General features: G+C 39.7%; 1 protein-coding gene across 4 annotated transcripts in view; it reads right to left on the bottom strand.

The window, feature by feature from the left end:
* Positions 1-2,226: 2,226 nt before the first annotated feature.
* Slc39a8 (solute carrier family 39 member 8) overlaps positions 2,227-24,903 on the bottom strand; it is a 75,285-nt gene continuing 52,608 nt past the window's right edge. For all 4 annotated transcript variants that reach the window (XM_021157678.1, XM_021157677.2, XM_021157674.2 and 1 more), the window contains exons 7-9: positions 6,010-6,217; positions 5,662-5,846; positions 2,227-3,783 (exon numbers count right to left, since the gene is read on the bottom strand). In XM_021157678.1, coding sequence (XP_021013337.1) covers positions 3,634-3,783; positions 5,662-5,846; positions 6,010-6,217 — 543 coding nt within the window. In that variant the 3' untranslated portion in view covers positions 2,227-3,633. The remainder of the gene's footprint in view (positions 3,784-5,661; positions 5,847-6,009; positions 6,218-24,903) is intronic.

The following is a 24,903-nucleotide window of genomic DNA, read 5'->3' as shown; positions in this document are numbered from 1 at the left end:
CATTTTCTTACAACATCTAAGAGCCACCTTCATAATATCCTGTTCTTCTCACCCGCAGATGCCATTAGAAACTATTAAAATGTGGTGGGAGGGAATAATGCCTTGTAATTAACAGAATGATATTTGGAGTTTCCAGTTTATCCAGTTTCTTTCACTTTAATTTTATTAGCAGAGTCTCTGGTTCTGAAGCCACAGAGAAATTTAGAGTCTTCAACTAGGAAACCGAATGGTCATGAGAACATGCTTTGCGCATCCTTAACATGGAAAGGAAGCTGACAGAAAACCAACCACAGGAATTGCAACCAGTGGTGTAGAAAGAAAACCGAGTATCCATTAAGAATGATCTGTGGTATCGTAGCCAAGGGGATCATTTGAGAACCTCTTGTACAGCAACAGATCTTTCCTAAACACAAAAATTGTCTGGAAATCATGGTAACTTCCTGCTAAATCAAAAGGAAACCTAAAGGAAGACAATGCTGAGAAGAGTTAAGAGAAGCAGGCCATTTAAATGTAGGAAACCAGAAATACCCAATAGTGCCTAGAGTCTCGCTGAACATCTAGAAATCATTATGACCATACATAGCCTCCAGAGACATCCAACACTGAGCTCACACATTGGCTACATTCCACTGCTGCTGCGGCAAGAAACCAGGACAGAAGAGCAACTGGCAGCGAAAGAAACCTGACTTATCCTCACTAGCTCTGAGCCATGACACAGCCACATATCCCAACTTGTACAGGTAAAGGAAAGGAACTATTTTCATTAAACAGATTTAGGTTATTATTTAGGTATTAGAAGAGGGAGATACCTCTAGAGACTTTTGATGAATTATTAATGTCAGGTATCTTCAGTCAGGAAAATAACAGATACTTTATAAAAACTGCTTAAGACTGATTGAACCTGTTTACATTTTACCCATAAGTGGACTTGGGCATCTATTATCTCTTCCACATGAATTTGCAGTTCCAGCCACAATGGAAGTCACACCCTAATACCATGGCTCTATCAGCTGGCTACCCATCAGCACCTCTAGTGGAAGCTCCCCCGCTTTGTGAGCTTCAGTTTTCTAAGGTGCTCTGTGACACAGCATTACCATGGTAACAGGATCTTCTACAGTACCCAATAAGTGCCAGGAATTAGTACATATTCTTTAAAGTTTAGCAATGAGTAATATATTATACAGTATTTTTTATTTCTGGTAGCATCTCTAAAATCTAATGATTATGCTGTCATAGTAAAATGGTGGTTGTAGGTTCTCCTCCAATACCGTTACTCAGCGGCTAGCTAAGTTTGCCATAGTAGGCATGATTTCCCTCTTGCTGAGTACATATTAAGTCTAACTAGAGAGCTGCTACCAAAGTGAGCCAAACAAGCCAGGAAAAGAGAAAGTAAACAATGCCTCTCCATGTGTTTTGCTTGAGTTCCCACTTGTGTTTCAGTTCTAACTTCCCTCATGATGGTTTGTAATCTTCAAAATGAAATAAATCCTTTCTTCTTCAAAAAACTGAGATTATATGGCAAATGCTCCATAGGAAGTATGTTGGCAGGATTATGCTCACTTGAAGAAAGTTCATCAGGATAAAGTAAATGCCATCCCGACTTTCCTTCTGCCTCCAACAAGCAATTGTCTCTTGTCTTTAAGTCATCGTCACCCAAAGTCCTTCATTCTCCATGGTAAAGGGAAAGGATGGAGAGTCAGACCCACAGAAAGCGGGCCAAAGAGTCCACAGACAATCTGCATGTACACTGAGAATCACTAAACTGTCTTTTCAAAATATTCTTCCATACGTCATTTCATTAAAAATACATACAATCTGTACTTTTTAATGTTATGTATATGAGTGTACGATAGCTGTCTTCAGACACACCAGAAGAAGGCATCAGATCCCATTACAGATGAATGTGAGCCACCATGTGGTTACTGGGAATTGAACTCAGGACCTCTGGAAGAGCAGTCAGTGCTCTTAACCTCTGAGCCATCTCTCCAGCCCACAGCGTATACTTTTAAAAAGCAAGGATTGTTAAGCACCAAAACAAAAAGTTATACTAATATAGATTGTGTTTATTGAAATGAAAAGTTAGTCTTTGTAGGACTTGTTTGCTAGATATTTTTAAAATAATCAATACAACAGCAATTCTCTACTTGCCTCTCTCCTCATAACACCAGGCACATGATGTCACTCAAAATAAAGACATATTAAGAGAAAAATAACTGACACAGTACATGGTTTCAAAAGCTTTTACTGTTTGGTCAAATAATATTTTTTAATTGTCAGTCATAAAGTGAGAATACACATAAACATATATGTTAAAGTTTATCAAATCTGCACTGTTATTACATGAAAATGTGTTTGGGCGTATAGGAAAACATAATTCCTGAGATAACTTGGCTTCTATTACTAATTCTCATCACTGTCAAATCATCTCTTTTTAAGTTACTTGGGAGTGTGAATTGAAATTAGGATGTTCAATTCAGACTGATCGTCTACAACTTGCTCAAACACTCAGCGAGCTGTGTGTTTTACGAAAGGTAGAAAGAGTATGCTGAGGTTTTCCATCCAATGGTATACCATATGGGAACAAAGCACGCATGCTGCACATAAAAGAAGCCATTTCTGACTGACTGTCAATCACCCCTAATGAGCACATGCCTCCTCCACCATCAGTCTCTGACACAGTCCAGCCCAGCTGTGATTTTGCATTTATTGAAATTCCCCCTGCTAAATAATTATGCTCATCTTTTAAAAAGTAAATTGCTCACAATTACATTCAATTTCTCTCTCCCACCCAACATATTCTCCACCATGACAAAGCAATCCCAGAGCATGGCAAGACTGAGTTCTGACCAGTCTCTCATACTCCTCGGGCATTTCTGTTGGCTGGAACCACAGCATAAATCATAGCAAAGCAATTCTGGTCTTCTGCAGGGTGTGTTCAAGCTTATAACTCAGGGACCAAGCCCTAAGCCCAAGCCTTGCTGGGCTAGCAAGCCTTTCATCCTTTCCTAATTCATGTTACTTTGTATTCGCTTTCAAAACAATCCTACAGGTCGCCAACTGAGACATAAAGCTGAACAAACGCTGTGAACATCTTTCTGGGGTTCGTTAAGGCACTGGGATCAGTCCTGCGTGCACTGGAGCTGTCTGTCTTGATTTTCTTCCTCATTTGATGCACCTGCCTTTAAAAGCAGTCAAACATATTAATTGGAAGAAAACCACTCTGAAAACGCTTGAGGTTTGTTTGTTTGTTGTTTTTTTTTTTACCCAAGCAAGTTCTTACATGACCCAGATTGTGTTTTTCTCTGGATCTGTATGTCTGCTTGTGAGTGTTTGCTTCATGATAATTTTCTAATATGCATAAAATATTGAAAACCAGGTATTTACCAAAGGCCCCATATACCAGTCTTTTCAGACTGAAACCGAAAACCTTTTAAGGAAAATTTTTAACAACAAATTTCACCTATTCTACATATCTGAAACCAGTCATTAGATTCCTTAGCCTTTAGTTGAAAATAAAAAAAAAATCTCTTTTAACTAAATAGGATATACTTTTAAAAAACAAAAATCCCTATGGAGATGTTTCTGTGTTGTTATTAAATGCCTTCCCGCGTTGACGTTATACTCCACTTCCGGCTACTGCAATTCGATGTCTCCTGCGTACAAAGTGATGAGCAGGATGGCAGTGAATCCGGTTAACATCCCTGCATTCTGGATCATGAAGAAGGTGAAATCCGTTTGTCTTCCAGTTACTTTTTCTCTCAGCATGTCGTTCATCTCTGGAAACTAGAAGATACATTATTAAATGGCTGTCGCCATCTTGTGGTGAATCCTGAAATGCTCCTCTGGGGTTTCTGCACAAGAGATGAGCATTTCTTTCATTTGGGACTGGATCGTACCAATGTTTTGCTTCAGGTATTGAGGAATCCTAGTATTCTGCGGCATCCACGGTAAAACTATCGAAAGGTCGCACAGCCAGATAGAATGTACCTGGCTTGATGCATTCTCTCCTCAACTGTCTTCCCATATACAGCTGTCTATACCTCAAATTTTAAGGAATTCAACCCTGTAGGTTTCACCCTCAGGCACGAATTTCTGTTTACTTCCGTTAGCCCTTACTATACTATACTATATTCTGCTTCATCCCCATTAGATATGCTATTGTTCCTCTTATCTCATAGTATTTTTAAGTATGCCATGTTTTACTTTGTTGTTTCTTGCTTAGCCCAGGCTGCCCTACAGCTCACTATGTAACTAATGACAATCTTGGACTTATAATCACCCTGCCTTGTGCCACCACAGAGTTGATGAAGTGTTGAGGTTTTTCCTGTTAGGTGGTGACATTTTTGTTTGCTTAAATTCTGACTTTGCTCCTCAGGAGAGAAACACGTATGGAAGCCGCTTCCCCGCCCATCTCATAATTTTCCGGGCTGACTGGAGGGGAAAAAAACATTTGTATAGCTGACTGAACCTGTTCTTTGAAGTAGCTTTCTTTGCTGTTCTGGTTTCTCCATTGTGCTTGCTCTTTCCACCCAGAACGACAAGATTTTTAATAAATTGTGTATTGGTCCAGTGTTGAAGATTATAATACTCTCATTATAATGAAACATAAAATCCTAGGTGTTTTTAGTAAATAAATAAATAAATGAATACATTCATTCTCAGCCACAGCATCCACTGCAAAGGTTACACAAGGGGACATGTGTGTCCTGGTTTAGAAACACAATTTGTATGATGTGTTACAAATGCTGTGGTACCCTGGATGCAGCCATGCCAGGGATCTCCAGACTCCAGAGGCAGGTCAGAGAACTGGCGTGAAGTTCTTACTGGGAAAAAGTTGGTGACATCTCTAACATGAGGAAACTACTATGTCACATCGGTAATTCTGTGCAGAAAAATGTAAGTACTGTGAGGGTCTAAGAGCTAAATCCTGCCTTTTTTAAGGGTCTTTGATGAACAGCAAACTGGGCCAGACACTTACAGTTTGAAGCTTGTAATCCAAAGGAAAGATGTTGTTATTAAATTATATGTAATACATTAATTTCTAAATATAACCCAAATATTCTTTTTTATACTCCGACACTTCATTTTCTAGAAATCTGTCCAAGGTATGCTTGAAAACACACAGGGAATTTTCTCTACACACACACACACACACACACTAAACCTACAGACATAAATAATACTGACTCAAATATATATTTATTGTCCAATATTTCTACTTAATTTAGTGTAATATTTTTAGCTTAACTTCAAAATTTTTCACTGTGAATCACTTTGAATAAAAAAAGTATTTAGTCTACCAAGTTATTTATTCTTCTAAATGTGACATCCTTATGCAACTGATGGGTCAGGCCTACTATAAGAGAAGATAGGTTTAATTCATCACACATTAAAAGGAGTCCTTAGAAAATAGCCCCCACTAGTAAACGTGCTTACTTCATCCATAAGATCAGTCATCAAAGAATCAACGACAGCCATTCCAAGCTACTGTTAGCACAGGTTACTCACAAAGTGAGCGACGCTGGGCTAGGAAAGGGCTGGATCACCAGCCTTGAAGACCTTGAAGCCAGTGGGAGGCCGAAGGCTGCCCTTCAGCTCGTAACCCAGGCGCTCATTTGTAAAAATCAAAGTAACACAAAATAAAATACTTGAATCTCTTACCATATCTGCCAGAGAAATGTAGAGGAACATGCCTCCAGCGAGTGCAAATATAATATTGGGAGCAAAATTGTTGCCCACCAAAATGCCGAAAGCTAGTCCCACGTAGCAGGAACATGCGGAGAGGAAGTTGAACAGCAAGGCTTGCCGGGTGCTCATTCCTGCATTGAGCAAGATCACAAAGTCCCCTGGAAGAAGAGAATATCAAGTGAGTTATGCCTCCTTCTGTTTTGGAATAATAATAATAATAATAATAAACTTCCAACAACAGATCATTCATCTCCGTGTATGATTAGGGTCTTCCCAGTCTAACATTCGATCGCCCCTTGCCCTGTGCCCTGAGGTGCTCACCTAACTCATGAGGAAACTCCTCACACAGGATCGCTATGGACGTACTGAGCCCCTGAAGAAGAGACAAAGTACAAGATGCCCCGATCGCCAAGCCATCGATGAAATTGTGGAGGGCATCACAGAGCGTGATCATCCAGGCGATTGTTCCTATTTCTGACAGTTTGGGCCCCTTCAGACAGCTGCATGAGCTCGGCTCTGCTTTTCCATCCTGTAAAAACAGCATGAAAAAAAAAAAAAAAAAAAAACCATGATATCCAATATTGCTTGAAAATTCAAGAAATCCAGAGAACAAAGAGATAGGTTATGTCCCAGGGGAGACAAATTGTTCCAACTAAAAGTCACTGGTAGTGTATGAGAAACCCTAACAATATAGCACAGAGGGAAGAATGCTTATAACAGGGACAGGTGAAATGAATCACTTGACACACCTTGAATGAGCCACATAGCAGACATTTTTTTTAATTAGGTATTTTCTTCATTTACATTTCAAATGCTATCCCAAAAGTCCCCCATATCCTACCCCACCCCCAATTTCCCTACCCACCCACTCCCACTTCTTGGCCCTGGTGTTCCCCTGTACTGAGGCATATAAAGTTTGCAAGACCAAGGGGCTTCTCTTCCCAATGATGGCCGACTAGGCCATCTTCCATAGCAGACATTTTAAATTGGTGGCCTTTTAAATCAATCCTTTGACTTGCATGAACAAATCCTTACAACTGCCTTCCTAAGACGTAACAGATATTAACCTAGGAGTTTGATATATTTGCACATCTAAAAGTTATTCAAAGACTAAAATGAAAGTCATATTCGTATTACCATTTAAATACGGCATCAATTATTCAAGCACAATGACATCAGGAAACGTTCATTCCACTTCCCATGTCACTGTGTGACCATTAGCAGATTAATCTGTCCGTTTCTGAAGGGACTATACAATGACCCATTTGTTCCTCAGCAACTCGCCAAGTTGACTGCATTCTGGTTACTGTTCCAGGTGCTCTAGATCTCTGTGAGTCTTAAATATTCTATGAAGTGTGATGGGCACAGGCTTGCCTTAACACCAACATTTACTTCATTTTATTTTATTTTATTTTATTTTATTTTTATTCTTTATTTTTTGGTTTGTTGTTGTTGTTGTTGTTTTGGGGGGGGGTTGTTTGTTAGTTTGTTTGTTTTTTGAGACAGGGTTTCTCTGTATAGCCCTGGCTGTCTTGGAACTCACTTTGTATACCAGGCTGGCCTCGAACTCAGAAAACTGCCTGCCTCTGCCTCCCAAGTGCTGGGACTAAAGGTGTGCGCCACCACACCCGGCTACTTCATTTTAAAATAACAATAAAGATAGAAAAATCTCCCAGCACGATTTTCAAGTGAGAATTTTTTGTGAGAATTTCGAGTTCCATAAAATCAACAGTTTTTAAAGACCCTCATCATAAACACCTGCTAAAGCACTTTGCAGAAGAAGGTAGTACAATGTAAACTTGACTGTGAATAAAAGCAGTTTGCCCCTAACTAGAGAACATTTTGTTCCCAATTCTTCTCCCCATCTCTATCTAAGTGTCCAGTCAGAGTATTTGTTGAGCAGCTGCAATTTCTCAAATACTATGAAGACTGCAATGGGAAAGTCAAGTCTCTATCTTTGAGAGGCATATCTGCATTAGAGAAATGAAGAAGAGATTTTACAGGCTGAGTTGTTTAAAGCTGTGCAATATATAGCCAACAGAGAAGGGCTTCTTTCAGAGTGTCTGTCTGAGAGCATTAGCATTTACTCTAACGTTGTTTCGTTGCTAAAGACACTGTGGCATCCTTCGTTCACAACTGAGTATAGGTCTCAGAACACATCCTTTAACTGTCTACATGGTGGAAATCTGAGTCTTTAGAGGAATGTTTCTCATTTAAAAACGTAGTCAAAAAAATCATCCAGAACAAATAGTCTTTTACTCTACAACAGTGTTTCTCTTCCTAATGATGCAGCCCTTTAATATACAGTTCCTCTTGACAGTGTCCTTTGCCTTACAGAAGCTTTGCAATTTTATAAGATCCCATTTGTCAATTCTTGATCTTAGAGCATAAACCATTGCTGTTCTGTTCAGGAACTTTTCCCCTGTGCCCATATCCTCAAGGCTCTTCCCTCACTTTCTTTTCTATTAGTTTCAGTGTATCTGGTTTTATGTTGAGGTCCTTGGTCCACTTAGACTTGAGCTTTGTAGATGGAGATAAGCATGGATCAATTTGCATTCTTCTACATGATAACTGCCAGTTGAACCAGCACCATTTGTTGACAATGCTGTCTTTTTCCCAATAGTTTTAGCTCCTTTGTCAAAGAGCAACTGACCATAGGTATGTGGGTTCATTTCTGGGTCTTCAATTCTATTCCATTGGTCTACCTGCCTTTCACTGTACCAATACCTTGCAGGTTTTTTTTTTTTAATCACAATTGCTCTGTAGTACAGCTTGAGGTCAAGGATGGTGATTCCACCAGAAGTTCTTTTATTGTTGAGAATACTTTTCACTATCCTAGGGTTTTTGTTATTCCAGATGAATTTGCAAATTGCTCTTTCTAACTCTATGAAAAATTGAGTTGGAATTTTGATGGGGATTACATTGAATCTATAGATAGCTTTCAGCAAGATGGCCACTTTTACTATAATTCCTGCCAATCCATGAGCACAGAAGATCTTTCCATCTTCTGAGATCTTCTTGGATTTCTTTCTTCAGAGACTTGAAGTTCTTGTCATATAGATCTTTCACTTGCTTAGTTAGAGTCATACCAAGGTGTTTAATAATATTTGTGACGATTGTGAAGGGTGTCGTTTCCCTAATTTCTTTCTCGGCCTTTTTATCCTTTGAGTAGAAGAAGGCCACTGATTTGTTTGAATTAATTTTATATCCAGCTACTTTGCTGAAGTTGGTTATCAAGTTTAGAAGTTCTCTAGTAGAATTTTTGGTGTCACTTAAGTATACTATCATGTCACCTGCAAATAATGATATTTTGACTTCTTCTTTTCCAATTTGTATCCCTTTCACCTCCTTTTATTGTCTAATTGCTATGTTTAGGACTACGAGTACTATATTGAATAGGTAAGGGGAGAGAGGGCAGCCTTGTCTAGTCCCTGATTTTAATGGAATTGCTTCAGGTTTCTCTCCATTTAGTTTGATGTTGGCTACTGGTTTGCTGTATATTGCTTTTACTATGTTTAGGTATGGTCCTTGAATTCCTGATCTTTCCAAGACTTTTATATCATGAAGGGTGTTGGATTATAAGGGCAACCAACAGATAGGGAAAAGATCTTTACCAACCCTACATCCAATAGAGAGCTAATATCCAATATACAAAGAACACAAGAAGTTAGACTCCAGAGGACCAAATAGCCCTATTAAAAATGGGATACAGAGCTAAAGAAAGGATTCTCAATTAAGGAATACCAAATGGCTGAGAAGCACCTAAAGAAATATTCAACATCCTTAGTCATCAGAAAAATGCAAATCAAAACAACCCTGAGATTCCACCTCACACCAGTCAGAAGGGCTAAGATCAAAAGCTCAGGTGATAGCAGATGCTGGCAAGTGTCAGGAAGCAGTGACTGCTCACCCGAAACAAAGGGCGCCATTGGGAAAGCCACAGAGAAAGTGAGCTGGGTGTGGTAAACACTTAATAGGACAGAGTTGAATTCCAGCAATTGCTTCACTTCCCCACTTAGCTTACCTCACCACTCTTATGCTTATGATTTCCTTATTTCTTGTGATGATTTAGGGAAAAATATGCAAGATCAAGCCTCAAAAACCTACATGCAAGGTGAATCTGCAAACACCGTTGATTCTACAAAACAAATGGCATTGATATATCCAGCATGATCCTCTAGCCTGCAAGCACAGACCTCACTGGCTTTGTTTATTACACTTCCTTTGAGCTCTGTGTGCTCAGGTCTCAAATTATACCATTGAGAAAGTTAGGGGCCATACATTTTTAATCGCTTTGGAACAAACCAAAGTCACCCAGGAGGCAAACAATTGCCGTTCTTTCATAATTCACCCAGAATAAATCACTAAGGAGAGACCACTGAAAAAGCTAACCACACTAGTGGATTTTCCTCTCCTGATCTTCATTTTTAAACTTTTGCTTAGTGCTTCAGTTGCAAACCTGCTGCTATCACTTGCTTGCTTGGTTCCTTGTCTGCTTTTATTCTTCAAGATGACTTTGCAATCCTCAGCCATGATAAGGCTAAGGCCTAGTTTTATAAGACTGTGAGCCCAGAATCTACAACTGCGTTCAGGGTGGGGGTGGGGGTGCTGAGCAGATTGACACTCTGAGCTTCAGCAAGACTCTTCCCCCCCCCACAAATCTTTTATTTAATTTTTTTAATTGAAAACAGATTCTTCTTTCAAATAATACATCCTAGCCAGAGTCTCCCTTCCCTCTACTCCTCCTAGTCAAGCTCTAGCTCCCCTCCCTCCCAAGGTAACCCGCCCCCTTTTCCTTAAGAAAGGAGCAGACATCCAAGAGACAACCACCAAAGCATAACTAAACAAGATACAATAAGACAAGGCAAAAGCCTTCATATCAAGATTGGTCAAGGCAACCTAGTAGGAGAAAAAGAGTCCCAAGACAGAGACATACCTGTTCCAACTTTTAGGAGTCACCCCCAAAATACTAAGCTACACAACTGTAACATGTGCAGAGGACCCTGCAGGCCCCGTGCTTGTAGCTTCAGTCTCTGTGAGCCCCTATGAGCCCTGCTTAGCTAAGTCAGTGGGCTATGTTCTCCTGGTGTCCTTGACCCCTCCGCTTAATGCCTGTTGTTTGATTGATGATGCAAATGAAATCAGGCAAAATGTAGAGTGGTCTGAATGCAGGTAGGAAGAATATCACTCCCTGAAATTATGAATGCAGATGGGAGACTAAGGAGACACCACTGGACACAAGTTGAAGAGGAGGAAGAAGTTAATCCCAGCACTCGGCAGGCAGAGGCAGGTGGATTTCTGAGTTCGAGGCCAGCCTGGTCTACAAAGTGAGTTCCAGGACAGCCTGGAACACAGAGAAACCCTGTCTCAAAAAAAAAAAAAAAATGCACATATCAGGTGGTTCCCTAGGAGAACAGCTTCAGTAATGCACATGAAGTTGAAGAGGGAGAAGACGCATGGAGGGGCAAGGAGGGAGGGAGAAGACAAGTGTGGAGGAATGTGAGGAAGAAAGAGGGGGATAAGGAGGAGGAAGACAGGAGGTGACAGATAAAAGAGGAAGGGACGAGACTAAAAGGGTAGCAGGAAGTGAGAAGGAGATGAGAAGAGGACAAAGAGGTCATGGCTGTCTTCCAGATGAATACCGATCACATAAAAATGGCTCTCCCCTCCATAAAAGACTTGGGAAATTCCTATTTTTTCCACATGTAAACATGTCCAAAACACAATGTGAGAATAAAAATAATAAAACTGTGTTTTATAGAAAGGTGGATACCTTTCTATAAAGTCCTTAATAGACTAAGAACAAATACATTTGAAAATATATATATATATATATACACATACATACATACATACATACACACATACATACATATAAATTCTCATTATAGTGCTCTTTGGGAGAAAATGCTGTGGATGCCATTTGTAAAAACATCTTTATATTTTCTAGATAATCTATACATTTTTATTTTATATATATATACATATATATGTGTGTATATATATATATATATATATATATATATATATATATTAATATGGTGAAAAAGAAAAGAGTGGAGCCATGGTTGGGGGTAGAGACATGGAGGGGGAGAATACCAAACGGGAAGTGTAGATCCTTGAAGACTTGGAAGACCCTACTGCTAACTAGAAGAGTTCTGGTAGCAGGCTGCCTGCAAGGCTTGTTGTGCATGAAGGAAAGAGCGACTGTCCCGCTAGAGCAACCCTAGTTTGATTTATGTTTCCAGTAAGCACACAGGACATGAGCCAGGATCTGCAAGCAGGTTTCTATGGTTTATTGGTGAGAAGACAAAGACAAGCAATCATTCTAGAGAAAGGTTAAATTTTGTATTCCTGTGCTGCATGAAGTCAAAAAGGAACTTAACAACCTACAGAAAATTACATTGGTAACAAAAAGGCCTAGATGTCAAGAAATGAAAACTATGTAAATAAAGGTAAAAAAAATACATGTGTCCGTGAATGAGAATTAATATAACATAAGTAACAAACTGGAGTTGAAAGACATCAACTTTAAACAAAGGGTGGCTTAAGAAAAGCAGTTTGAGCCAGGTGTTGTTGTGCACACCTCTAATCCCTATAAGCAGGAGGCAGAGGCAGGCACATCTCTGTGAGTTCAAGGCCAGCCTAGTCTACATAAAGAGTTCCAGGCAAGCTAGGGTGACATAGTGAGGCCCTGTCTCTAAAAGTTAAAAAAAGAAAACAGACGCCGGGCGTGGTGGCGCACGCCTTTAATCCCAGCACTCGGGAGGCAGAGGCAGGCGGATTTCTGAGTTCGAGGCCAGCCTGGTCTACAAAGTGAGCTCCAGGACAGCCAGAGCTATAAAGAGAAACCCTGTCTCGAAAAACCAAAAAAAGAAAAAAAAAAAAAAAGAAAAAGAAAACAGAAAAACAAAACAAACCAAAAACAAAAAATAGGAAGGACATAAGCCAGTACTGTAGGAGAATGATTTGACCCTCTAATTCGTTCTTCTTCCCAAGGTGTCCTGGGAATGCATTTCCTTTCTCTGCATGGATCATCTGCCTGTTTACTTAGCCTCTTGAAGACAGGTGACCAAGTCACCTTGTAAGAGCTGCCAAGGACCTCACAACTCCAGCTCTGGTAAAGGTCTGATCTCATAAGTTAACAGGAACCAGAAAGTTACAGACACTGGGAGGGAAAGTGAAAAGAAATGTTGTCCTATACATCCACAGTACTTCACAATTTATATATAAAGCAGATCTGCTGCTAGCATCTGCATCTTCCCCTGGTCACTACAACACCCTCAAGACTGAAACCAGACACATTCCAGTATTTTCATTTTGGAGACACAGAGAATGACCATCTGAGATTAGAAGCAAGATGCTCAAAAAATCACACAGTAGTTATTGGGTAGGACTATTTAATAATTCGTTGAGTACAGTATCTGTTCCACAGCAGGAACTGTGTTAAGTGAGGTTGTAAATATAAATAAAAGAACCCTCATTTCATTGCAATTCATAGCCCAGAAAGGAGCATTCAGAATTAACACTCCAAGCATGTGATAAATAGCTTAGAAATGACTCAACTCCTCTTCTGCCTCCTCCTCCTCTCTCTGAATATGACTCCTGAAATGTTTGGGGTTTTTGGTTTTGGTTGGGGTTTTGTTTGTTTATTTGTTTTTTGGTTTGTTTTGTATTTCCACTTGAGACTTGCCACTGGGGAATCCCTACAGAAAGGAAAACAGGAGATGTCAAGTTTTTATTCTTCCCGTTTCTTTGTGTACTCTGCCCACCTCAAGCTGTCTGTATCCCTCAAATGAAGACCACAGTTTCTCTCATGACAACTCTCCTTTCGGGCTCCAGCAGGCCTCTTTGATGTTTATTAACTTCATTGTGCCACTATTTCCTACTGGAAATCATTGTAGCTGGAAATACCATAGGAAATCAGATCCCCCCAAAAGGAAATGTTAATTTGCTTTTTTTCATAAGATTCAAAGTTGAAAGGAAATAGGAGAGCTACAGATCAGGTATATTACATTTCCAAGGGAAGAAAAGAATACAGTCTCTGCCAAGTTCAGGTTCTGGTACATCCTGACTCTTGGTCCTGATGACCTTTCAGAACCAGTAAAATTGGAAGAGACGGTAGCATTCAGAGATGCTACAAAAGACCTTCTGGCAAACTGTGGTCTATCAATCATACACAGACTTCTAGGATTTTAGAGTAAAACAATATCCTCTTTAGCATTAGATGTTGGTTGGTGGGTCCTTACAGAAACTCATCTCTGGCCATAGAAAACCCAGTAGATGCAGGATCATGTGTAACTGGCTATAATCTGATCCAACAAAGTTTAAAATTTGATATTCACAACTTTGTTCCATTTTTAAACTGTGCACCTATAGAAGAGGTCCACTCAGGTCTTGAAGATGCATGCATGTGAGTTATAGTCACAGATGATTCCGTCTTATGACATTTCACCCTAATTAGCTCTTTCCCCTCAAAATAAAGCTTCAAAAGGAGCTCCCACCAGCCAGCTCACTGTGTCAGATCTGTGAGTGTGTCAGCACCAGCCAGTCTTGCAAGTTTGACCTGAGACACAATGATAAAGGGAAATCCTCCAAGTTAGAAGGAATTTGGATGCAATGTCTGATTCTCTACTCCCTACAAAGGAGTGGGTCTGAGGTCTCATACTACATAAACCCGGGTAGAACTTTTCAAAGACAAAACTGGAAAATTGGTAGTGAAGATGTCTGTAATGAAGTGTTAAGGGTGGGGCTCTTAGTAAACCCATGGTACAAGGCTAATTCTCTTTGCCTAAATCTCATAAAGGAGAACACAGAGGACAGCCTTCACAATAAAGTGAACAAAATCTGATTACAATTGTCACTCTGTGTCTTTCATAGCCATCTTGATATTTGCTTAATGAGTCCACATAGAAAAAAAAATGCCAGAAGAGTAGGGAAAGAGGTTATTAATGGCTTCAACACCCTCTTCCTCTACAGAGGAGATCTGGCTTTCCAGAGTTCAAGAAAGGCCCAACCTGTGGAAAGCCAAAATGGCTTGAAGTTCCCCTGCCCAAGAACAACATGGCCCAGCTAGCTGTGTATGGCTAGGACATACCCTAGCCCCCTCTCATTGTGAGGGGTACTCACTCATTAGACTCACAAAGATAGACTTGTTTGATACATGCCTTCTTGGCAGCCAATACTTGTGCAAGTAGTATCTTTTAGAGGTTTATGTAGTGCACCAAGATCATCTGTAAAAATGGCCTCCATACTGGTTTCCAGCAAAAGAAGGAACACAATCAATTCATTCATACAATGTGTAGTTTGGGTCACTTAGTCCCCATGGAAGCATCCAGATGGAACCGTGGTGAAAAGTTCAGTTAGAATGCAAGCCAAGGGACCAGCACAGTTACCATGCTGTCCATAGAGTATGGACCAATGCCTCATGTCAGCAGATTCATTCATACATAGATAGAAAGATAGATAGATAGATAGATAGATAGATAGATAGATAGATAGATAGATAGATAGAGATATATACATGTGTGTATGTATATGTATACATATATATTGTGTAATATAGTATTATTATATAAATATATGTGTATGTACATATATATATATGTATGTATGTGTATATATGTGTGTGTATATATATACATACATACATATATATATATATTTAACTCTATCACAGAGAATTCACAGCTTCAGGAATGGTTGTAGTATGCTACAAAGTCCAGTTATCCTAAGTTAAGAGCCCTCCCCCCATGGGGTTCACATGACTAAATTTTGGGGTCACAAAAAATTGGCAAGAGTGAATGATTTTTGTACAACCTATTACTCAAAATCAGATGAGAAATGAATCATAGGTGTTTTTACAGTGTTCCCCTGCTTTGATCACATGACAGCCTTGATTCTGAACTCTTGTGTTCTCAGCACCGCTCATGCGGTCATACTATGACCAATGAACAATATTTCTGCTTTTATAGAAACATTAATAGTTTAATTATGGAAAACAAAGACATTTAATATTTTTTCTACTGTCACTCCTCAGTATATTTTGGTTTGTGTTATATTCAAGTGTTTGATTTGTAAATTGCTATTTGAATTGCTGATTGCAGTTTTCACAATAAATCATTTCGTGAATTTTGATTTGGGATTAGCAAAAACAACCCCCAAAAATCTGAATTAGCATTAAATGTGTTCCTGACATTTTTTACAAAAGTGTTTATATTAAGTAATGTATTTGGCATTTGCAATCATAAAATCAAAATAATTAATCAACTCTAATAAATGTTGAAGATGATCTTTGCCCTACAGCATCAAACACTCAGCTAAGATTGGATACTTAATGCAAAAATAAGCAAGCACATCCATCTCATTTACAAGCACACTTGCTTTTGTCTTTAATGAGTGGTGAAATTATACCTGTCCAAAAGATGTCTGAAAATATTTTTATGAATTATTATCAGTAAATGCTTTGTTTGCATGCTTATTTTATGCACCTATATTTCTAGAATCACATAAAAAAAATTCCCATTGAAAAAGAGTCACAGAAAACAGCCCTGGTAATAAGATGCACACCTTCAACTCTGGCTATAGGTGAGAGCAGCCAGTTTTAAATTAAAATTCAAAGAATTCTTACTACCCATTGAACTTGGTGATTTTGAAAGGCTTACTGCTTAAGGGACTGATGATTCCATCAGGAAACATCATTTTCTACTTTCCTACTGGGTGGAAGCCAGCAGGTAGATGAAGTCACTACACTAGTTCCAGGGAGAATTAATATCCTGATACAGAATGAGACAGAAGTCATTCTTAGAACCCAGGGAATTCGGAGAGACTGCTCTCAATACTCCCTTCCCAGAAGTCTTTGCTCACGGGAAAACATCCCAATAAAAACAAGACCACCAAGGGTTTAGTTCGTAAAGAAATGAAGGTTTGGGATGCCAGATCTGAAAATGGTCCCTGCCAGGTGAGGTGATGGCAGACACCGTGGTAAACATGGATTTACACTGGAAATGGGAAGCTATAGCTATCATCCTAGAGTGATACCCAACTAGGAGAGTGATGGGCAATTAAAATTAGCGCTTCTCACTTGCCTCTTTTCCACTCCCTCCTTCCCCACCCTGTATGAAGAACACTGGTGGTCGTCAGCAGACCAGTTGAAGGCTACAATGATCTTCATATGACGTCATACAGAGAGATAGTGAGAGTTGGAGGTGTTCTGTCCATCAGTTGTACTGTTCACCACATGAAGAATAAGAATAGAAGCTCACAGAAGGAAAGAAGGTAGAAACTCACATGTTTCATTCATTTACCCAATTCAGATACTCTGCATGCCTGTCTTACCTCAGCCCTGTGCCTCATGACACCTGTACGGTTGTCATGCCTCGAGCTTCCACTTGGCTCTGTATAAGGAGTTCTCACATACAATCAGAGGGAAAGGTGAGACAAGGTGAGAATGCTTTTCCTCTGGCTCGCTCCTTGAGAAGCAATATGGCTTAGCTATGTATGTCCCTAATTAACAATCACTGCTTCACTTACAGTGGACTCTTGAGACTAGAGCCTCCCACCTCCAGTACCTTCCTACTTCTCTGGCTCAGTCTCCTGCTCCTGTGCCTCCCTGTGCAGACCACTTCCTCCATCCCCAAGTTCTGTGAATTGTCTCTGTCCCTTCTGTTTATTTTTTATCTTCATCTAAATGCTTCGTCTCTTTCTGGAGTGGGAGGTCTAACTCCATGCCCAACAAATATAGCGCTCATAAATAGCATATGCACCATGACACGTATTTTAGTGAAAAAATAAAACCATGGTAAATAGGCACCAAAGATTATAAAGTATTAAAGGCATTCTAAAATGTGTAATATTCAAACATTTTGTTGTTATGGCTAGGGTTTCTAGTGATTTCAATGTTTGTATTTTACAGCTAAGGGGTCCTTCCTCGGCTCACTGTCACCAAAGTGAAATTTCACGTTAAGACAGGAGAAATTAATTCTGTTATTAACACATGCAGCCAACTAGAATTCAAATGCATTAAGTTGACAGGAAAATGTGGTTTCAGGAAAAATCTCAAAGCTACTTCTACAACTCCTTATGGTAATGAAAATAACTGTTAATGAGAAAAATAACAATTTTGAGAAATTTGAAATTGTTCTCTTTGTCTCCAGTCTTTCTGTGGAATATGAGTCAAGTTGTTTGGAGAGGGGGGGGTCTTAGTTTAAATAAGTAGAAATGATTGTCGTTCATGTTCCACTTGGAACAGTGGCATTTTACTACTACTACTTGAAAAAAAAAAACAAATTTAAGAGAAACTTTAAAGGTTTTCAAGAAATCTGCTACTATTTGCCCTTAGAATTTAATCAACATTCTTATTAAATATGTACAGTCACCGTGATAGACTACTTACAGCTCTCTGAAAGACTGCCTCTTGTTACATAAGCCAATGATGTTGATCTTCTGGTGCACTCAGGAAGCGTGGTATCACATCCTATAAACCTGTATAAGGCATTCTCCAGCCTATACAACCCTCACAGTCACTGAAGACTCTCAAAGAGACTTTCAAGAGATGCCAGAGAGACCGGGCGGTGGTGGCCCACGCCTTTAATCCCAGCACTCAGGAGGCAGAGGCAGGTGGATTTCTGAGTTCGAGGCCAGCCTGGTCTAGAGAGTGAGTTCCAGGACAGCCAGGTGCTACACAGAGAAACCCTGCCTCGGAAAAACAAACAAACAAACAAACAAACAAAAAGATACCGGAGATTAGTTACGTTTTAATATAAGCTGGGAAAAAAACAAAAAACAAAAAACAAAAAACAGGTGCTAGTATCTTGAAAAGTAGCATTTCCAAACTACAGAAACTACAGAAATACCTTCAGTGCTCAGCAGGTTTCATGGGGTATCAGGAGGAAGGAGCCTGGTCCTGCCTCCTGCCTGTTGTATGCACAGCATTTACCATGTATTACGTCAAGAACTGAACTCTACAGGATCGCACCCAGTGCAATAAAAATGATTGATTGATTGATTGATTGATTGATTGATTGGATAGACGGCCCTGGAAAAAAAGTGGAAGATCTTTCTGTTGGCAGTAGAGATTAGCCTTTTAGAGCGTGGAGCTTGGGCATAGTGGTAAGAGGTAAAGAATGATGGATGGATGAGGAGGCTGAACAAGCCATTAGAACCACAGTGGGGTGTTAGGAAACAGGCCGGCTGCCAGGGGAGGAGAAGTGAACCACACAGAGGCAGAATAAAAAGGCCTTCTCTGTGAGAGATAACCAGAAAGGAGTCTGTATTTCAATATTCAGGAAAACAGGAAATGTCTGGATTGTAAGTGGAAGGTGTAAGGGGTGGGAGCCACATGAATGGGGGCGGGGCTATAAAGATGCGCTGGACACTATGAGAAAGGAGATTTCTATAGTGAGAAATTTAAGGTGGAAGATGCAGAATCTACTCCAAGAGCACACAGCACAGAACATTGGTAAGAACAGTTCATAGGGCACTGCACTTCCTCCAATCCCAGGACCGCTGTATGGCCATTCACTCCTCATAGCAATCTTAGGCACACACTATTCCCATCTTACAAAAGAGCACGCTGAGGAATGGGGAGGTCGAGTAATGTGACCTCTAGAAATGAGACAGGATCTGAATCTGATACCAAGCGACCTAAGTCTTATCTCTAGGGAATGTGGAGCCTTATCACCCGGGCTTCATTGCTCTCCAGCAAGTATCTAGCATAATAGACACTCCATGAATAGTTGTTGGCTGGATAAACAAAAGCATACTCACAGCAAAAAAAAAAAACATTTTCTCTCAGAACACACCCACAAATTGTCACCCCATGAACCATCCACTGGAATCTTTCCAAAGAATACAACATAGAATAAACGTGCAGGAAAGTTTCCCTGTTCACCTTCTCTATGTAATACAAGACTCAGAAAGCACAAAGGCATGTGTCATATGTTTGCCCATTCCTTGTCTTCAAAACCTAGGAACCAGATTAAATGCTCTTGACAGGCAGGGACTCTTTTTGCTTATTTAAAACCCAGTATTTAGAAGTTAACCAGTGTTCAATAACTAAACAAACAAAGGGAAGATTGTTTTTGGAGACATCAAATGAGAAAGCATGATAATATCGAGTTCTGAGTCCAGCAACATATCTCAGAGACTCCCTGGGATGAAGTAGGCTTTCCCTGACAGTGGTCCTGCCTTCCTTTGTAAGACACACACTTTTGCTTTTTTTAGATTATTTGGAGAGGATCGTTAAGGTAGTAAGAGAAAAAGCATATCGCCTGTCAAATGCTTATTATTAGAAAAGCATATTCTGCCGGGCTTGGTGGCACACGCCTTTAATCCCAGCACTTGGGAGGCAGAGGCAGGCGGATTTCTGGGATCCAGGCCAGCATGATCTACAAAGTGAGTTCCAGGACAGCCAGGACTACACAGAGAAACCCTGTCTCAAAAAAAACAAAAAAAAAAAAAAAAAGCATCTCTGAATCACCTGAGATAAAGGACACTAAGTTTCTAATTGCAAAATAAATTTTAAAAAAATATTAGAAGCAAGGACTTGACCAGTATCATACAGTTTAAGAAACATAAAACACACTTTAAAAAAAAAACAGTGAAGTCAAACTATCTGACTCAGATACCTGCTCAATAAAAGGCCAACAGCCAAGGGACAGCAACCTATTTTGTTGTTGTTGTTGTTGTTGTTGTTATTGTTATTGTTGTTGCTGCTGCTGCTGCTGTTGTTGCTATTGTTGTTATTTTGTAGAGCCAGTTCATCATTTGTATTATGTTGGGGATACAGGTTTTCCTGACGTCATTTGTCTCAAGAGTCTTGAGGCTTTCTGGGTCCAGGGATTATTTTATTGCTATTTCCTGGCCTCCATCCTGGGCAATGTCATTGACTCAAGCCCAGCTGTCCTTGAATAGCTTATTATGTTCTGAGCCTACCGATACTTTATAGATACTTAAAGTAACTCTTACCTCTGTGAGAAAAATCATCGGGGGGGGGGGGGCTTTGGCATCTGCCCCACACATTCTGTTGTTCCAACTGCAAGCATAAGTGGAAGATTATAGCTTCCTTCTTGGCTGATTCTTCTAATTTCGTCATATTAATAAAAAGTAATTTGAGTACCAACATCTTGCTTAGATCATCAGTACTATGTTAGAATACAATGATAGTTTAAAGATACTTTGAAGAGTTTCCATCTAGAATTTTCTCTGCTGTCATTGGGTAGCAGGATCCACACTGTCCTTAGCTTCTCAGATCATCTTTGTGTTCCTGAATTCTGTCCTACCTAGAGACACGCCATCAGGTGTTAGATCAGTCAAAAGACCTCTCTACAGGATTTGCCAAGACTGCTCCATCTCATAATGTGTCCTCTTCAAAAAGACCCCCTCTGACCGCCCAAATCAATGTGGTCACTTGGACACCACCTCACATTTTATTTCTGTGCCCAGCATTACAATCCTATGATGCCATGCTGTATGTCCCACCAAGAGCACAAAGATTGTATGGCTGATTATCTCTTTGCAGTGGTATCTCTTGTATATAGAGCAGAGTCTGGCACATGGATGTGATCATATAATCACATGACAGTGCCGGAATAACAGAATGACGGTCTGAAGACCTGCACGTAGCTTCTGCGATGAAGCACAAAGCAAGATGTCACATAGGGGATAAAATGTTTCTGCCATGTAGCACGTTAGTCTAGAAACTCAATTTAAGGTTGAAATTATTGTTTTCACATAAGAGTCCAAGATAATGGAGTCTGGGCTAAAATTAAGACATAGAATACACAAAGTTTGAACCATTTCTGCAAACATGGCGTCTACCCCATGAGCAAATTATGATTTTATTTTCCAACTCCAATACAATTTCCAGGTTTGAGTTTTGCTTTGAAATCCAGAAAACTATGAACGATGTTTGATCTCTCATTTCAGTTTTTCCAAAGGTGTTTTATAATCTAGCAGTAAAGGATGACAAACTAGAAAGTATCAAATCACAGTCCAAAGGCTTAAGGAACGAACCCTCATAGGTAATCTTTAATTACTAGTGCTTTCTCCACTAGTAAATGTTTCCAACTTCTACCCTTCTCCACTGACGGGTTCATCATGTCAAGTTCATTAAGCTCTTTGATATTACTAAGTAAGAGATTTGATAACAAAATACAATCTTTTTTTTTAATCTTCTGACCCCTGCTGACAGAAAGAATTAAGTTCACACCCTGGTCTCTCTACTGATTAGAACTCAGAACTTACAGCGCTTCTTAATAAAGGACCACTGATAAGCATGTTGGATAAAGTCAAAGGCCAGAGACTTGGTTAACATAAATGATGAGTCATTAATAGGGTTTATCTTCTCAGAAGAATTGGAATTCTCTATCTAAAGAAACAGAAATACAGTATGATCAAAGTTACCAGCCAACCAATGATCTGATTCCAACCTGAAGGTTCATTTGTTATAAATTGACACAAAAATTGTTCTTCAAATGACTACAATTATGTTTTATTCATTATCTTTATCAGTAAAGTAATTATCACTATAATAATGATAATTTTAAAAATCTAGATATTGCTTCAGACTAAATAGACATCATTATAGACAGATGAATATCTGTAGATGTTATGCAGTTATATGTGTGTGTGCATTATGGATGTGAGAGGATGTGTATGTGTAAGACTCTACTTTGTAACATGATGTCAGACTCAAAATCATTGTTCTAGCTTGGAATACACACACACACACACACACACACACACATATATATATATATATATATATATATATATATATATATAATGAATTAATTAAAGCGCTGAACAAATTCTGCCTCCCAAGAGCCTTGTCAAGGAACATGGATGCCATTCATAGAACCACAAAGCCCTCTGGTTTAGGGAAAATTCTATCATGCAACCTACTAAGCAAATGTAAACTCACCAGGTCCTGGTTCGGTATTCCCAAGCTGCAGGATGTGGCATGTAAAGAACAGAGCACAAAATAAGTAGTTTTGAAAGCATAAATAGCAGAGGTAAAAAGGAAATCAGGAATGAAGGAAGCAGAGAGGGAGGGTGGAAGGAAGGAAGGAAGGAAGGAAGGAAGGAAGGAAGGAAGGAAGGAAGGAAGGAAGGAAAGGGAGGCAGGCAGGCAGAGAGGTAAGGGGAGGGAGGCATAGAGGGAGGGAGGGAGGGAGGGAGGCAGGGAGGAAGGGAGGGAGGCAGACAGGGAGGGAGGAAGGAAGGGAGGAAGGGAGGCAGACAGGGAGGGAGGAAGGAAGGGAGGAAGGGAGGCAGAGAGGAAGGGAGGAGGGAGTCTACTTTAGCAAGACTGACAATTACGAGATAGATGCCTTTTATAACGTAATTTTAAAAAATCAAACGAGAAAGCTGATGCTAAAGACCCTCCCTCCATCAGTGGGATGCACGCCAAGTGTTCTGTGGCTTCTGCTGATTTGCAACTGGGCTCTCTACATGGTACAAATTAGGCAACTCTTCTTGTATCCAGGATAATTTACTCAAACCTCTCACTCCTCTCCTTGTTTTCCAAATAAAAAATGTTTGGCATTAATTTTCTACTTTTTATCATCCCCATGCATAATAGAGCAACATAGCAATTCTTCATTATACTAATGGGGGAAAAATTAACTTGACATCAAGCCTAATTGAGTAAAACCTCACTAATTCTTCTAAATAGGGATAAGTCTTGCTTGATTAGTGAAAGCAATTTTGTATAGAACATGTTAGATAAATGCACTCACTGATTTCAGGACATACACTAACAAACAAGGCTGCAGCAGCAAGTAACAGTGTGGGTAGATCCCTAAGAAAACCTATACCAACTATGGGGAGGACTGTGGCTTGTCAATTACAGAAGAGACAGTTTTTAAGATTGGCATTCTTTTTAAAATCTTAAAAATTAAACTAGATTAAATTAAAACTTTAGAATCATGTATTTAAAAAAAACACCTCAAAGACAGTTTTTTATAGATATTGCCAAGATATTCTACAGCCTAGTCTATAGTCAAAAGGAACAAATTGTAATTAATTGATGAGCCCCATGACAGAGTCAAAATTAACAAGGATTCATTCGGCAGGCACACCTCCATGCACTGCCAGCTTTATTCCTGAAGATCTCCTGTAATCAGAACTTAGACAACATTTCCATTAGGAATCTGTGTGGAGCGTGGGGAGCCCAAAACTGGGAAGCAAGACCCCAGGTTGAAGCAAGATCTCGGTTGCCTTGACCACTGAGGAACCTAAGATACTCACAGACAGGATTTGGCCCCTGGATGCTCAGTACTATTGCAAAGCATAAGGACTGGCGACTGTGAAGTAGGCCTCCTCGCTCATCTAATGTGACCAGCCCTGAAGTCATACACACACAAACTACACTGACTCAATAGGTGATATTTATAATATGTGTTTATATATGCACAATAATAGTCGAAGAAAAAGAGGACATCGATTTGAGAGTGAATAAAGGTGAAATAGCAAAAGGGTTGGAGGGAAGAGACTTAGGAAGTGTTAAAGGGAAGAACTGATGAAATTATATTTTAATTTAAAATTATTTTAAGGCAAAATCCTTCAAGCGGCCCTTCCGTGCTCTCTTCTTAACTGAATCTTGACATTGTGCTTCTTATTAACCAATTCTGAGCACAGACACCCAGAGAAAATAAACTGACTTCTGTCTTGTAAATAATAGGACATTCAAATTATATGATTGTAAATAGTAAACAGAGGCAAGGGGTGCAACTCCTCCCTGTAATCCCAGCACTTCGAATGTAAAAAACAGGACGATCATGAATTCTAGTGGGAGAGACCCAGCCTCAAAATTATTGTTTTAATTTTACAATTAGTTAATAATTGATATGTGGCAGACAACATGGGGTGGGGACCAAAAATGACAGCATTGACATTATATCAATTGGAGACACATTAGGAATCCCAGATCCTTTTTTTTTCCTAAGCCAGAGCATCCAGAGAGTTCTTGCCATGACTGAAGATTTTTTTTTCCTTTGGGAAAGCTAAATCCAAGAGCCACATTCATGGCAAAGCAAACAGGGCTGAAACGAGCTCCTGCTGAAGACAGATATGTAGCCATAGTCCTTTTAGTATCCAGTATCCTTCTCCAAACGCAGATACCCAGGAATATACTTTAGCCCTCTCACCCTCCAGGCCAAAGGGAAGAAGAAAAGAGAGCAAGAGAGAGAGCAAGCGAGGTGGAAGGCAAGC

The sequence above is a fragment of the Mus caroli genome, chromosome 3 (genome assembly GCF_900094665.2).
Source record: "Mus caroli chromosome 3, CAROLI_EIJ_v1.1, whole genome shotgun sequence".
Classification (NCBI taxonomy): Eukaryota; Metazoa; Chordata; class Mammalia; order Rodentia; family Muridae; genus Mus; species Mus caroli.
This window is presented reverse-complemented; position numbering and strand designations above follow the sequence as displayed.